Source organism: Hyperoodon ampullatus, assembly GCF_949752795.1.
Source record: "Hyperoodon ampullatus genome assembly, chromosome: 8".
Lineage (NCBI taxonomy): Eukaryota > Metazoa > Chordata > Mammalia > Artiodactyla > Ziphiidae > Hyperoodon > Hyperoodon ampullatus.
The window spans coordinates 29,521,621-29,538,340 of record NC_136921.1 but is presented as its reverse complement, the minus strand read 5'-3'; the positions used below and the strand labels follow the sequence as shown (position 1 = coordinate 29,538,340).

The 16,720-nt window shown below is 45.8% G+C and overlaps 1 protein-coding gene across 2 annotated transcripts in view; it reads right to left on the bottom strand.

Annotated features, from left to right (window-relative positions):
• Positions 1–15,585, bottom strand: part of METTL21A (methyltransferase 21A, HSPA lysine) — a 43,939-nt gene extending 28,354 nt beyond the window's left edge. The window contains exons 1-4 of one of the 2 annotated variants that reach the window (XM_079710310.1): positions 15,554–15,585; positions 14,705–14,884; positions 12,999–13,110; positions 3,649–4,348 (exon numbers count right to left, since the gene is read on the bottom strand). In XM_079710310.1, coding sequence (XP_079566436.1) covers positions 3,951–4,348; positions 12,999–13,110; positions 14,705–14,851 — 657 coding nt within the window. In that variant the 5' untranslated portion in view covers positions 14,852–14,884; positions 15,554–15,585 and the 3' untranslated portion in view covers positions 3,649–3,950. Of the gene's footprint in view, positions 1–3,648; positions 4,349–12,998; positions 13,111–14,704; positions 14,885–15,553 lie in introns of those variants that run through there. The other variant, XM_079710309.1, reaches the window with a different exon arrangement.
• Positions 15,586–16,720: the final 1,135 nt, after the last annotated feature.

Genomic DNA, 16,720 nt, shown 5'->3' with positions numbered 1-16,720 from the left:
TGAGGACTGCTCTGCTTTTTCTGAAGTTCACGTCAGTGCTAAGAGAACCCAAGTCTCCAGTTTCCCACAACAGGGAAATAATACTCACTGTAGTGTCTCACCTCATTCTTGTGAAAGAACTTGAAAATGCTACTTCTGTCTTGGTAGAGGTTCTGGGGAGCAGTAAAATTACGACGTTCTCTGACACTAAAATAAATCACACGTCTGTTTCACCAACTACGTCTAGGACCTCTAACCAATACTGGTACATGAAAAAGTGATTTTTAAAAGTATCTTAAATTGTTGGAATTCCCCGGCGGTCCAGTGGTTTAAGACTGCACTTTCATTGCTGAGGGCGCGGGTTCGATTCCTGGTCAGGGAACCAAGATCCCACAAGCCAAGTGGTGCAGCCAAAAAAATAAAAAAATAGAGTGCTTGAATTTTTTTAAAGGTATCTTAAACTGTTATTTTTGTTTCTTGATTTCAAAAATGACTGAAAATGCTTCTATCAACCACTATAAAAGCATAGAGATTAAACAGAAATGATGTTGGAAGTGAATCTTTTATATAAGTTCATAACAATTTTGTTACTCAGAATACGCTTTACATTTTGATATCCCTGACAATAGGCAATTTAATAAGGTAACTGATCTGTAAAGGAATCTGTATTTTTCATGAGTATATGTTTATTGAACTCCGTTTATGAAGAGGTCACTTAACACTTGAAATATAAATATGAGGTATGGTCCTTGTCTTATTGGAGCATAACTATTTGGTAAGATGAAACATTTCAGACAATGTTACTCTGCCCTCAGTTTTCAATCTAGTGTTCAGTTCACTTAGATAAAGTATTTTGATTGATTATAATTCTGATCCTTTAGTATAAAAGAATAAATATACTGCTAGAAACTATCTGAAGATGGTACCATGGATTCAGATGGTTCTATCATGAACTAAAGCAAGATACCCTTAAGAGGTAACTACTTAGAAAACAACAGCGTACTTTGTAGTTTTAGTTCTAAGAATCTGATGTATATATTTTTTTTTTTAACTTTTTTTTTTTTTTTTTTTTTTGCGGTACGCGGGCCTCTCCCTGTTGGGGCCTCTCCCGTTGTGGGGCACAGGCTCCGGACACGCAGGCTCAGCGGCCGTGGCTCATGGGCCCAGCCGCTCCGTGGCATGTGGGATCTTCCCGGACCGAGGCACGAACCCGTGTCCCCTGCATTGGCAGGCGGACTCTCAACCACTGCGCGCCACCAGGGAAGCCCTGATGTATATTTTAACTTAGCATCTTGGCCATGGTATTTGATTTTAACTGGGAAGAAAGTTACTGATACCCACTGGCTAAGTTAACTGCATAACAGTTTGAAGAAACTGAGCAATGTGAGGATCAAGGCTTAGTACAGTAGGTCCAGAGACTAGATTTCTAACCTTAACTTGAAGACAAAACAAGCACACTTAAAATTCACGTTTATGGGATAAATTAATCCTTTTCTCCTAAGTAAAAAATGTCACAACTTCGTTGACATCTATAGTGGACAATGCGCTACAATATCCAGATATAGTCTCATGTCCCCATCCCCACACACACATCCCTGAAGCACTCATTTCCCAGCTTCTGGGAATGTTCATGGCTGATGGCTCTCAGCTGAGTCTCTCAGGTGTTGTCTTCACCCCGAGGTTCAGCTCCTTGCATCCAATGACTGACGACACAAGGATGTAAGTCCCACCCCCCTGCCTCAATACCCAGCTTCCAGCCACCTCAGCTCTGAATTCCGCTGAGGACTTTCCTGACTGCATCCCAACCCAATTTCTTCCTCTTTCCCAGTCCTGCTACTTTTACTCCATCAGAGGTGTCGCTCTCGAAAGCATTCTCATTTAAATGTTCTGCACCTTAACCTTCACCTGAGTCTATTTCCCTAGGGAACTGGACCTGTGGCCACATTTTGAACTCAAAGCCAGAAAAAATCATTTGATTTTCACTTAGACAACCAAGGTATTCCTGCTGAATTTTTCTCACCTCTTCTATTTGTAGGCCAAGGGGAAAGAATTACCTTCAACCTTTTCTGAGTCTTACTGGTTTTTATGAAAATGTAAAAGAAGCCGATCACTGCTTCTTTCACTTGGTAGAGCATCCAGGCTCCCCGCCCACCCCATGGACACCCCAAGACATTCTAATACCTCTCTCCAAAGTTAGGGATGTTAAAGGAAAGCAGCTGAACTCCAATTAGTATCTTCATTTCTAATATCATACCTAGATGGGATTAGTCTTTCATTATAGTGTTGTTGATATTGCAGGGCTTTTATTTTACTTTTTTTAAAAGACCTTCCATGCCTATGGTGCAGTACTGGCATTTTATGGGTTCAGTAAGCTGTGGATATTTCAATTTCATGTGCATTTATCAGAATTGTGTTGAACCGGTACATCACAATCTCAGAATTTTAAATTCACCTTTATTAAAGCCAAACCTCTATTTAAAATATGTGTAGAAAACAAAGTATTTGGTGTTTCCACCTCCAAAATATTCACTAAAAGGTTAAGAGGGAGGAGGTCTTGTTTCTAAGGGTTTACGGAGGAAATCTATCTCTAGTACCAAATACCATACTGAGATTATAATATTCTTTGGATCTCAATCTGCTTAAGCTGTTGTTTAAGCTTTTACATTGTGAAAAAAGGGCAGGGTATGTGTGTGACTTCACAAAGTCTATCAAAGATAATCATAAAACAATTTAGCAACCAATTAACCCAGAGATCAATACAGTCTAAATGTAATGTATCTTTTTCAATCAACAAATATTTGGTTATGATATACTAGATACTGGGGAGGCTATAATGAAAGGGGCAGAAGCATTCCTGGCCCTCAAGAAGCTCACAGTCTTCTGGGGAGCACAGACATTGAGTAAGCAATTACCAGTACAATACAGATGGAGCTTATACTTGGGGAGCTAACCTCCCATGGTGGGATGAGGTTTAAAACTTTTTTTCATTGTCATCCTATGCAGTGTAAGGAGGCAGGGAAAGCCTAGGAAAAAAATACAAAAACAACATTTGACAAAGGGTAAAGCTGAAGGGAGAAACTATAGCTTTTGATTTGAAGATAACCTATTCCCAGCACATAGAGGTAAAAGATTTTAGGTGCTATCAAAAAGTAACTAAAATTTTACTTTGACTTACGCCTTTGTTTATATACCTAAATCCGAAATTACGCCAGAAAGCATGTGAGACCTTAGAAAACTCACATCCTAATCTTAAACAACCAAAAGTATTTAAGACCTAAATGCAGTAGACAAAAGATTTCAAGAGTATTAACAGCTCAGGGAATGTCCATTAAACCTCTTGGGTTTTTTTTGTTTTTGCGGTACGAGGGCCTCTCACTGTTGTGGCCTCTCCCGTTGCGGAGCACAGCCTCCGGACGCGCAGGCTCAGCGGCCATGGCTCATGGGCCTAGCCGCTTCGCGGCATGTGGGATCCTCCCGGACCGGGGCACGAACCTGTGTCCCCTGCGTCGGCAGGTGGACTCTCAACCACTGCGCCACCAGGGAAGCCCAAACCTCTTGTTTTATACTCAGAAAATTAGAAAACTGGGCTAAACGTATGTCTTAGAATGTGTTTTAAATGATTTGCAGGATCTAGCCTCACCAAAACAAGCTCACTGCTTTGAAGATGCCTTTATACCAACCCTTCATCACAGGATTGTTTATTGAGGAAGCAGTATGGGATACAGAAACAACGTAAACCAACATCGCACACTTTCCTTTAATGTTAATTGAATTTCAGAGTGAGTAAAACATAACTAAGAAGTCACAGCAATGGGACAAAGTGCTTTGTTTTAAAACTGCACATTTGCTTTGTCTTTTGAGAACCTTTGGTTAGACTTTTTGTACAGTAAGCCATTTCATTACATACGGTTATATTCCCAGTCTAAGACCTTAATTGACACAGTGACAACATTCTCATAAATTATAGCCAACTACAACTCCTCCCTCAGGCTTCTCTTCTGTGCTTTGTAAATATGTACATCTTTTTCAGGATCATAGTGAACCTTACTCACAGTAAATTGCCTCTCAAGCATCGCTAAGAAGTTGTGATCCCGTTCATAGCGAATTCGGCAAGCTAAAAGAATCACAGAGTGGTTGCTACAGAGATGTTCCAATGTTTGAAGAAGATCTGTGAATGTTTCTTCTAAATATATGATATCAGCTCCAAGTATCAGGTCAAATTCTCCAGGTGAAAAACTCCCCAAATTCTGTCCCCAGGTCAGCTCCTTAACAACAGCTCTGGGCAGGATATGGGGAGGTAAGTTGGCTTGAACGTTTGATTTAAGAAACTCTAATGCTACTTTTCGATCCGTGATAGTCACATGAGCACCTAGAACATGGGACAGAAAGTAATGCACACATCAGTACAACTAATAGGTAGAGGGGTCAAGTTAAAGAGCAGGGTGAGTGTCTCTAAATATTCCACCTGACAGACACAATATGATGCCTTCGTGGAGAGCTGTGACATGTCAGAACCATGGCCAGCTGCTCCTTCCCTACTGCCTGTAGGTAAAAGTGAAACTTTGGTTTGCCTCTATGACACACTTGCTGTTTGCTGAAGTTATGCCTATTAAATACAGGTGACAAGCTAGCTGATGCTTCTGAATTGTGCAGACAGAAGTGGCCCACCCTTCACAGGTATCTACCATTATACTTCATTCATTAGGTCACCATCTTCAAGTCAGTAGGCCTCAAGGTAAAATGGAGTCCCAAGATGAAAAATCTGGGAGCAAACGATTATGAGGATGACAAGATACCATAAACCGGGAAAGGTTCCCTTCTGGGGCTAAAGCTTTAAAAAGAATCAAGGAAAAGATTTACTGGCTACTAAGAAATCTCAGTCTTCCTCTCCTTACGCTGTCATGAAGCAGACAATCTGTATGTATTCATGCAATTCATACATAATTATTGAAAAATAGTAGAGTTAGAAATTACTAGATTGTATTAAAGTACCGTAGGTTAAAATGTGAGGTAATGTTCTCTATGTACTAAGTTTCTACATGCAATGTGTAAAATGAATGAGGCAATATTTTATTAATCTGTTTCTTGAGGGTTGTTTACCATGAACTAAGAGATCCAACTTTTTGAACTAATATGACCGAGAGAAGTCTGAACTGGTAGGTATCCTTCAGGAGAAGCAACCACACAAGGTCAGCCCTGAAATACCTCATCTACATTGTGTTAACACTATAGTACATGTAATCCTGCTTGGTTTTGACCCCATAAATTCTGAAACTTAAAAATTATGTTTCATTCTTTCCTAAAATTATTTCTCATCTGCATCCGTCAGTCTGCAATCTTCATGGGTAATCCCCAAGAGGATCCCAGGCCATTTCAGTGGCAGCTTATACTGAATGTTTCTTATCTTGACATGTAACATTAGGACAGTATGTAATTCAGTTTGACATCTGACTCAGTCCTGAGTGTGACACTATGAAAATGTGCGAGTCGTTAGATGCATGCACCTACCATTTTGACCATTTGCTGCTAGACAGAGTGCTGCCTGATGAGCAAAATTCAGTGATACTCTTCATCTCTCCTGATAACAGAAATCACAGACAGCCTTTTCCTGGTTTCACTTAGAACTTTACCTCTGGATTTCCTAACGGTCTACCGAGCACTCTGCTGGGAATACTGGAGTGACCTGGTCTTCTGCATGTCACCTCAGTGTTCCTGTTAACAGCTCTTAGATGGAGACCTCCTCTAACTCCTGTCTCAGGGATTTCTGAGGCTACTTCTAACCTGCCAGGTGTTCCAGGAGTTTCAGTCAGATCTTAATGTCAGCTGACCATTCCCCATAATGTCCATCAATTCTACAAACATCCAAGTGTCTACCAACAGCATGGGAGAAAAACCCCTACCCTCACAGAACTTACGTTCAAGTGAGGAGATAGGCAGCAAGACGTGTTTTTAAAAGTAGGAAATCTATGGGGCTTCCCTGGTGGTGCAGTGGTTGAGAGTCTGCCTGCCGATGCAGGGGACACGGGTTCGTGCCCCGGTCCGGGAAGATCCCACATGCCACGGAGCGGCTGGGCCCGTGAGCCATGGCCGCTGAGCCTGCACGCCTGGAGCCTGTGCTCCGCAACGGGAGAGGCCACAACAGTGAGAGGCCCGCGTAACGGAAAAACAAAACAAAACAAAACATCAGGAAGTAAGAGAGTTGGGTAGAAAGGGAAGGCCTCACTGAGAAGGTGACTTAGGTGAGGGAATAACCGAATGCATATCAGGGGGAAGAAGATTCCTAGCAAGTAGAAGAGCAAGTGCAAAGGCCTACAGGGGCAGGCAAGGAGGAGGCTAGAGGGGCTGGAAGGAGGGATAAAGCAGGAGGAGACAAAGTGAGAGAAGCAACAGGTTAAAGAAGTAACCGAAGGGAGGCAGAGCAGCTGGGGCTTCACAGGTTAAGTTCCAAAAAGGCTCTGGCTTTTTCTGAGTGAGATGGGAAGCCACTGGAGAGTGCTGAGCAGAAGTACTAGTGATCTGACTTAGGTTTTAACAGAATTCCTAGCAGTGGGGCAAGGCCAGAAGCAAGAAGACCTGTGAGGAGGTGGCCACAGCAATGCAGGTGGGCGAGCTGCAGGCTCCCTTCTTGTTGTCACGGCTCCCAGACTCCCACCACAGGCCAAGTCCCAAACACAGGCCACCCAGCAGTAACCACTCTCCTGACTCTGGCAATCACTCCCGCAACTAGTTACTCGATTTTTTTTTCTTTTTTTTTGGCGGTACGCGGGCCTCTCACTGTTGTGGCCTCTCCCGCTGCGGAGCACAGGCTCTGGACGCGCAGGCTCAGCGGCCATGGCTCACGGGCCCAGCTGCTCCGTGGCATGTGGGATCCTCCCGGACCGGGGCACGAACCCGTGTCCCCTGCATCGGCAGGTGGCCTCTCAACCACTGCACCACAAGGGAAGCCCTAGTTACTCGATTTTTATCACCCAAATATTCAGCTCACAGAATATTATCATCTTGCCTCTGGTTTTGTTTTGGGAGCTTTTGTTTGTTTATTTGGGTGAAGGGTATGCAGGATGTCTTAAGTTTCTTTTAATCTATCAGTTTCCTGTATTTATTTATTTATTTATTTATTTTTTCTCCTGCAATTTAGGGAAGAAACAAATCATCTGTCCTGTAGTTTCCCACAATCTAGATTTGGCTGATTATGCCATTTGTATAGTTTGACATGTTCCTCTGTGCTCTGTATCCCCTGTAAATTTGTTTGATTTGAGTCTGATTTTTTTAACAAGAGTGTTTCGGAGGTGGTGGTGGTGTTTTTCATCAAGAGGATGTAATATCTGGTAGGCTCTATTTTTGTGATGTGAGCAACCACAAATACTCAATGCTCAGATCCTTAATTTATTAGATTCGTTTTGCATTTATTTGTTGAGTAAGCTTCTTTCAATTACTACTTGGCTATTCATTTTGTAGAGGAATTGTGTGAATAGGAATTGTTTGAATAGGCAGGATAAATTTTGCTCTCTCCCCTTTTATAAACCAGATTTCAAAGAGTTGGTTTCTAAGTATCCTCCAAAGATGGCAGATTGGGTTTACTTTGGCGTTGTTGTATCATGAACTCATGCATTAAACATAACTGATGTATTTAAACCCATGCCACCATCATTATCGATGTTCAAATCGTCTATCTTCTGCCAATGGACTTTTGACACAAACCCAATCATGCTCGATAGCTTCCTTGCTACCTGGTACAACAAGATATTCCAGGGTCAACTTATACATTTCCTGCTACAGAACTATAATCAGCCACTTATTAAGTTTTATTTTTTACTTTTTGGATGGGAGGAATAACCGCAAGTTTGTATGCTGATTAGAATGATCAGGTAGAAAGAGGGAAAAGTGATAATGCAGGAAAGAGAACCACTGGAACACCACCCTTGAACAGGCAAGAGAGGGCTGGCCCCGGGGAGGAGCCACAGTGCACCCACATACAGCATCAGGAACAAAGGCAGACCGTGGATGCAGACGCAGGGGGTGGTTAGAGACAGTGCCGGGACCTTATAGAAGTTCTCTTGATTGCTTCAATCTTCTCAGTAAAATAAGGAGAAATGTCATCAGCTGAGAGTGAAAGTGGAGAAAGGAAGACTGGAGGTCAGCAGAGGGGGAGGAGAGCTGGACTCCTCAGCAGCACGAAGAGCCCCCCAGAGGGTCCTGGCCAGGAATTTAAAATGAGACCCAGAAGTAGTCTGTTTCCTCCAGCCACACTCAGCTGCCTGGGTGCAGGCCTGGAACAAGTGCAGAGCTGCACGTAACCTTGTTTTGAGCCCAGTGAAGAGGATGAAGCAAGGAAGTGCAGGGTATTGATGGTACGTGAAGATGGTAATAAAATGACTGCCCGTGAGATTTATGCTGGGTAAGGAGGGTGATGAGACCATATTTAGTTCATGAAAAACTAATGGAAACTGACCCAAGAAGACAATATAGCCTGCTGTCACTCACTTGGTAATGGAAAAAGAATATGTAAACATTTGTCACTACTTTTAGTTTTTAGTTTTGTAAGCAACGCCTTGATTTATTCAAGCGTTGGAGCACAGAGTGTGCGCTAAAGATACAGAGATGGGTAAGAAAGGCCTTGCCCTCTAGGAACTGAGAGTCTCATGAGAGAGACACACATAAACGTAATCTGATGCAGGGTAGGGAGTAAAATATAGGAAATTATGTGGTCACAAAGGAAAAATTCTTCGAGAGGAGCAGAGGTCGAAGAAAGATTTCGGAAGGAAAGGAAACCTGAGCTTACACTTGGAAGATGTGGCATTAACCAGAGGAGAGAGGTGAAGAGGGGAATTCAAGGCAGAAGGGACAGGCCAGAGGCAGTGTGTGTGTCACTGAAACGTCACTCAGTGCACCTGTGCTGAAAACGTCAGCAAAGTGAGATGACAGAGCCTCACTAAGAAGCCTGGGATTTGGCCTGCAGGCAATGGGAAGGCACAGGGTCACCCCATCACTTCTGCATTTTACATGGGCCACACTGACAGCTATTGGGAAAAGTGGGTTTGATAAGACAGAGGTAGAAAGGTCAGGTGGGAATGTGGATAGAATCTTGCAGGAGACAAATGATGAGCACTCCAGCCAGACAGTGGGAATGGAAAGAGAGAAATGGAATCAAGAAATAGTTAAAAGACCCAGCAGGGCTCAAGGGCCGGGGTGGGGCCAGCGGGGAGGGCAGTCAAGGAGTTAGCCTGAGTGACTACTTGGATAGTGATGCTAACTCAGAACAAAAGAGAAAGGACAAGGTTGGAAAGGGAATTAGAGTTCAAGTTTAAACACGTGCTGACAAATAGCCACGTAGAGACATCAACAGCTTTCATTTAAATGTACAAGTTGAAAGTTCAGTGGAGACTTGCACTGGAATTACAGAAAACTAAAAGACGATTTTTTTTTTTTTTTTTTTTTTTGTGGTATGCGGGCCTCTCACTGTTGTGGCCTCTCCCGTTGCGGAGCACAGGCTCTGGACGCACAGGCTCAGCAGCCATGGCTCACGAGCCCAGCCGCTCCGCGGCATGTGGGATCTTCCCGGACCGGGGCACGAACCCGTGTCCCCTGCTTCGGCAGGCGGACTCTCAACCACCGCGCCACCAGGGAAGCCCCTAAAAGACAATTTCTTGCTGAGCATTATATTTAAGACAGTGGTCCTTAGATTTGGTTGGGCATCAAATCGCCTGGGAAGCTTTTAAAATCCAGATTCCTAACCCCAACCCAACTTACAGAACCCTGTCTTTAAGATGTGATTTTTTTCCCTAAGAATAGTTTTCAAGTAGTATAAAGGCTGAAGAGGTTTTCAAATGAAGAACCAGGATTTGAGAGTCAGAATTGGATTCAAATTCTAACTCCCCAATCCATTAGCTTTTGACCTTGGGCAAGTTACTTGACATCTATTAAGCCTCCATTTCGCCACTTTGAAAAGAGCTCCAAGTAGACCTACTATGCCGGGTTGTGGTGAGGATGAAGGCCATAAAGACACAGCACCCAGAACACAGGAACTGCCCAGGAATTAGCAGCTGTTTTTTCTTTTAACAAGAAAATCTCATCACCCTAGATTAACATTCTGCATATCATTGACCATTTGGGGGGGAGGCTTTTTAATGTAATTTGTCTTTTCCCCCCTCTCGTCCCAGTTAGAGTTAGAATGGATGCTTCCTGAGAGCAGTGACCTGCTGCTCTAGAACCATGACAGGCACGTGGTGGGTGTTCCCCAGAGTCGGGAATCAATGAGTTAGGTTACAAAAAATGAAAATAGTTTAAAAAGGGGAACAATCAACCTCTTTCTGACATTTCCAAAGCACTACCTATTCTAGTTCTGTTTCCATTTTAAAGAGATTAACTTTTTCTTACTCTTAGGTTTCAGCAGCAAAATTTCTCCAGCCTAATACTTTGTAGCCACAAATAATGAGCATGAAAAGCATGCCATAGCACAGAGAAATGTGCATGACATGTTAAATGAAACATCATATATGTCTGAAAATATACATGCACACACATAGGCACACGTATGGAATCACGATTATAACTATGATTAAAATACGGATGGAGAAAAGGAATAGGAGGAAATACACCAAAATGCTAATGGTAATTACACTGCAAAGTCATGAATAAGCAGAATCTTTGGTGGGTTTTTCTTTTTTAGACTGCTTCCAGGGCTATTTTTGTAATAGAGTTATATCATTTTTATAACAGAAACAGTAATTTTCATGATTTTCTAGTTCATCTCTTATTCCAGAGCTATTTGGGTATCTACTGTGTGCCAGCTGCTGTACTAGGGCCAAGGACACACAGAACGAGACACGGCCCCATTCCTCAGGAGCCTCAGCCTGCCAGGAGAGACAGACACATGAAACAACTGCCTACAGTGAAATGTGACAGAGCTGGGGCGGAGAACACCGAGCGCTGTGGGGAAGAGAAAAAAGGGAGCAATTAATTCTGCTTCGGGGCAACCACAAGAACACCGTCTGCCATTCTGCTGTTCTCGCCCCTCCCAGAGTCCCCATCTTTTGTGGCAACAACTAACTAGTCCTTCGCTCTGTGATAGTCTTTGAAGAACCTTATGCTGGCTTTCCCAAGCCCACAGATCCAGATTTCTAGATCAGAAACGAAGATGCAGAGAACACTTGTCGAGCATTTACTTTGTGCCCGTCAGCGAGCTAACAGATTTCTATGCCTGCTCTCATTTGATCCTCGCTGGCCAGTCAACATGGTTATTATCCCCAGTTTATTGGGAAACTGAAGTTTAGAGATTCAGCAACTTGCCCAAGGTGACATAGCTAGTAAGAATTAAAGGTGGTCAGAGCCCGTGGAGAGTGGACTTGTGGTTGGGGGATTTGAGGGCGTGGTGGTGGGGAAGGAAGTACTGGGAGTTTGGGATTGGCAGATGCCAAACTATTGTATGTGGAATGGATGGACAGCAGAGTCCTACTGTGTAGCACAAGGAACTAACTGTATTCAGCCTCCTGTGATGGACCATAACGGAAAATGTGTGTATGCGTGGCTGGGTCGCCTTCCTGTACAGCAGATGTGGGCACGGCACCGTGAATCAACTATGCTTTGATAAAATTAAATTGAAACAAAAAAAGGTCAGAGCCAAGTGGGCCTCTAACCCTTTGCAGGTCACCACGCTCTGCTGTGTCGACAGCAGTGAAGAGGCCCTGTTCTCAGGAGGAGACAGAAGAAACCTCATTTCCCCTTCCAGGTAAGTCCTCTCAAACATCACAGAGACGGGAGTTAGTGCCATGGAAAGAAAAGAACCTGGGCCTCTGTGTCTGACAAGCCTGGTTTGAGTCTCGGGTCACCACTGACCAGGACTTCAGAAAGTGGCTTAATCTCCCGGAATCCCAGCTTCACTGGAAAAATGAAAATTAAAAATATACCTAACATACACGGGGACGATATAAGGTTAACCTGAGGAGATCAAAAGGTGGTGTATCGGCTAGGGCCTCCTCAGTGGCTGACAGTGCTGTGGTGTCAGACAGATGGACCTACATCAGTTTCTATGTTCACACTTCCACCCACCACTCCTGCCCGTGCTCCCCATCAAATCCTGGGAGGCAAAATCTAAACAGAGAAAGGAATACTGAAAAAGATATGTTACCAGAAAAAGGACAGGACAAAAGTGGGGCTTTAGTGGGTGCTCAAGTACCTGTACACACTTGATGGAACTCTAGATCCTGACCACCCAAGTGTGGTCTGAGGACCAGCAGTTACGGCATCATCATCATCATCACCTGGGAGCTTGTTAGAAATGCAGGCTCTCAGGCCCCACCCCAGACCTACAGAAGCAGAAACTGCATTTTAACAAGAGCTCCAGGTGACAACACTGAAGTGGGGAATATTATACATTGTATCTCAGAGGCTGGTCTATCCAATCAAGGCACAGCTTGAAATGTATGAGCAGGAAGTTGTAGAAAAGAGTCAACAATGAATTATACAATAGAAATGAAGCTTAAAAATACTCCAGGCCTAAACTAATGTCTGTATGCCAAGCAAAAACCGACAAACCTTGGTATCATTTCAGAACTGCACACTGTTTAATAGATGTCAGTACAAACTTCAGGGGGGGCCAGCCCTCCCTAAAAGAAAAAAACCAGCAAAGCTTCCTCAGCAATGAAGTAAGAGACTATCTGCTCTCCCGACCTCCTAGGGTTAAATCCGAGAGTACAGAGACAGCACCTAAAGAGTAAAAAGCTATGTACACAAATAAGATAATTCTCTTTGAACTCAGTTGCCTTAAGATCATATTATGGGCATCACAGAAGTGAAGTGGGCAAAGCAATCTCCCGTGAGAAGTATAAATAATAGGATGAGATAGAGAGAAGGAATTAGCCTTCCTGGAGTTGAGAGCACTGCAGTTGGCCTGTGACTCATAAGAAGTACAGGGGGAAAAAAGTAACCCAATAAGAGGGAAACTAACAATGAGCTCTGCGTCAGGAAAAGGTGCCCCTCCATGAGTTCCACTCACACAGGAGTGAGCCATGCATCACACTCACCCAGCAGGGCAGCCACCATGCCCACCAGCCCCGTGCCAGCACCCAGCTCCACGGCAGAGCAGCCCCTGAGCTCCACAGCTCCCATCTCCAGATACGTGGCCAGAATGACAGCCTGAGTCAAAACACAGCATGACAATTTAGGTCAACAAGCGCTTTAGGGCCTGAAGGGTTTCAAGCAGGCTACATGCTCCAAGAAGACATCACGTACCCCCCTCCCACCGCAAGGTTCAATTCCCAGTGTAACAGCTCACACAGGAACTCAGCTGCTGCTGGGAGGTCACCTGGAGCAAGCACAGACACCGAGCTCCGCAGCACAGCTGCCCCAGGCCCCACCAGAGGCTCTTACGGGGGACAGCAGTGGTCAGAGAAACTGCCCACCCAGGATAGGGTCCTGCTGAATCTGGGAAGGCTAATTTCTTACTGTGTCACAGCATTTTTACATTCGAGGTTTATAAAATCACTCTGGTAGAGCTGACATGAACAGTCTCTGTGATTCTGCTTAAAGGAAAGTCCAGTTCCTAAACCAAGTTCAAATCAGCAAGGCCACAACCAAAGGGAAAAAGCAGAGCAGCACCAAGGCTCCTGGAGTTTCCTCCCTCTCTCCTCCTCTCCTGCGTCCCTAACGCTCATCACCCCAGAGGAGCTGGGCATCAAAAGGTAAGTTTTGGCCAAAGGTTTGGACTTGATGTGTGAGTTAGCATTTGCCTATAACTCTATAAATCACTGTATACTGTTAACGTGATTTCAAAATATAATTTGTTCTTCATGGCCACATACTATTAGCATATAACGTAATTTTAAAATATAATTTGTTCTTTATGGCCACATACTATTAGCGTACTTAGCAATTCCTCTTCTTGGTGAGAATGTAGGAGATTCGCCCATTCCTCACTGTTATGTATCTTTATTACTCTTTCTGAGAAAACTTTTCTTGTAGTTACCCTGGACTAGATTCCTAGAAGTGGTATTACTGGGTTACGATATATCAAGACTTTTATTCCTAAGTGTTTCTCTAACACCCCTGACACAATATTAAGATTGTAAAATTGTATCTACACCAATCATTTATCCAACATTCACTGAGCTCCCACCGAATCCCAGGTGTGGCTAGATGCTTAGGACAAGTCTCTGTCACAAGCAGCTGAAAGAACAGTGCTGGGAGAGAAAAAAGTAAAGCAGCAATTATAGTATAATTTTTGATCATTACAACTATGGAAAACTTAAAGAAAAGACATGATCTTCATTTTTGGCTTTGTCAGTTTACAATATTCTTTGTGCAATGTTAAACTTAAAAACTAACTGAATAATTGTCCAAAGCAGCTAGGGGCCCCAGCTTTCCTTCCAGTCCTCCCTCTTCCCTGCTGGGTAAATTACTGGTAAGTCAGTTAATTTCTTTCAGTTTTCTTTATTCACCCTTAAAATGTAATCTATTTGGTGGGGAGGGAGCAGGGAAGTGATTCTAATGGGTAGGACTTATTTTTTTTTGGAACGGGTGGAGGGATGCAATGTTTTAAAATTGAGCAGTAGTGATAGTTGCACCACTCTGTGAACTTACTTAAAAACACACACACACACACACACACACACTTTAAATAGGTGAAATGTACGGTATGTGAATTACAACGCAATAAAGCTGTTACTTTTTAAAAATAAAGACCAGTCTTATAATCAATTGCTGATGCTCAGAGGCCCTGGGGCTAACTTACCGCGTCCCAAACCACCGCTGCGACTCCCAGTTGCTTCCAGTCCTGCCGGATCTGTATCGTGTGGTTTGCCAAGGAGAAGGTGGCAACAGGCTTGTGAAATCTCTGTAGCCCCATTTCCGCGGTCTCTTCATAGGGCACCAGGGCCATCTCGCCCGCGCCCAGCTCTCTGCTCGCTCAAAGCTGTGAGGCAAAAGAATCCTGAGTGAGGTTCTAGCCAGAAAATGCATTCTCTCTCTAGCAGCTCCATATGCTTCTTAAGGCCGTTTTACAAGTTCAAAAGAAGAAACGGGGTTGCGGGAAGCCTTTGTCTAATTCCTTTTGCCTGGCTCTCCTGGGAAGTGAGATTGCGCTGGGAATTCACGCCAAAGGTGCGGGATGGCTATGCACTCAGCTGTAACCACTCAGTGAATTTGCAGCGGGGTAAGAGTGAGCGAAGCGGAGGTGACAACCCGGGGCCGCGGAGAAAGTACCGCTTCCTAAACTGCCCGGGCCCGCGTGGACTGCGGCTGCAAGCCGCGCAGGGTCTGCAGGGCATTTTTTCGTGTTTTGCTCTTCCCTCACTCCCTCTAAATCGGTGCGTTCAATTGCGACCACCACGGCCTCGAACCTAAACTTAACCTGGGGGTTAACGATATGATTATCCTGCTTTACGACACCAGCTGGAGATACACGGTCGACGCAGTTCCACTTCCTGGAGACTGAAAGTGAAAGACACTCGTAGATTCCGAGTCGCTCGCGGGTAGCGAGACCCCGGGTCCGCGTGGACTCGGGCACCCGCGGCTCGGAGGCCTCCCCAGAGTCGCCCAACCTGCCCCCGCCCGCCCCACTGAAGGGCCGACAAGTACGCACTTCCTTTCCGCGGGCCCCGGAGCTGCGGGAACAGGCGAGGTAGGGCCGGGACCTTGGAGAGGGGGGTCCCCCCTCCAGAGGCGCTGGCCCGCCACACGCTAGGGTCCGCGGCTCCGCCTCGCCTCCACTTACGGCTCCGGAGGCGGCCCCCGCCTGGTGCGCGCGACGCTTTCCCCGCCCCCAGGTCGACGGCGGAAACATCCGCCTTAAAGGGCCATAGAGCCGGTAGACCGGCGTGCGTGCGTGCGGGCGGCCTGCGGCGGGGCGCGTTTCCGGTTCCCAGCCTTCCCCGGACAAGTGCTCCCCGAGCGCCGGTGGCGCGGAGTGGCGGGTGTGGGGCAGGGTCCCTCCGCATGGGTCCCCAAGGTATTTGGGCCCCCCAGTCAGTTTCTCGGGCTGCCGAGGGCAGTGCTGGCCGGGAGAGCTAGGTGCGGAAGCGCGGGGCGTGGGGGGTTCGCGGAGGCCGTGGATGCCATGGCGACCGGGAACCCGGAAGCCACCCGCCTGGCGCTGGACAGGCGCTGGGTCCACTTGAATGTGTGCTCGTTCTCGCGCGCGCGCCTTTTTTGTGTGTGTTTTTCAAGGTGTGTGCTTGTCACACCCATCCGTATTCGTGTCACTAAAGTGAAGTCCGAATTGGTGTAATCGCGCGCTTCGCGCCGATAGAGTGGAAAACGTGACCAAGCCCTTCGCGGAGCCCGCACGTGGCTCCCGGGACTGGATTGTTACATGGGGCGGGGCGCGCTGTCGGCCCCAGTCACGGACTCGGTCTCCCTCCTCCCGGGGCAGAAGGTGAGCGCACCTGCCCTCGGGACACCTGTTCTTGAGGTGAGAGCTGCTGAGAGTGTGGCATCTGGCCGCAGGCCCCTGGGAAGCGTGCGGCTGGAGTGAACATCCAGGAATGTGACCGCGCTGGGGGACGGGGTGGGGGGCGCATCCTTCTCCCGGGAAGGTTTCTTTTTCTTCTCGGACCTTGACCCGCGACCCCGCCGGCCGCCGCTCTCTCATGGCGATTCTCATTTCTGCCTACACGTTAGGATGAACTGGAGCGCTTTTCAACTCCGCAGAGCTGGACGCTGCCACCGGAAAGGCTCAGCTGGTGCGCTGTGGGGCCCGAGCATTCCTGTTTTTCAGAGCTTCCCGGGTGATTCCTGCCGCCAGCCACCG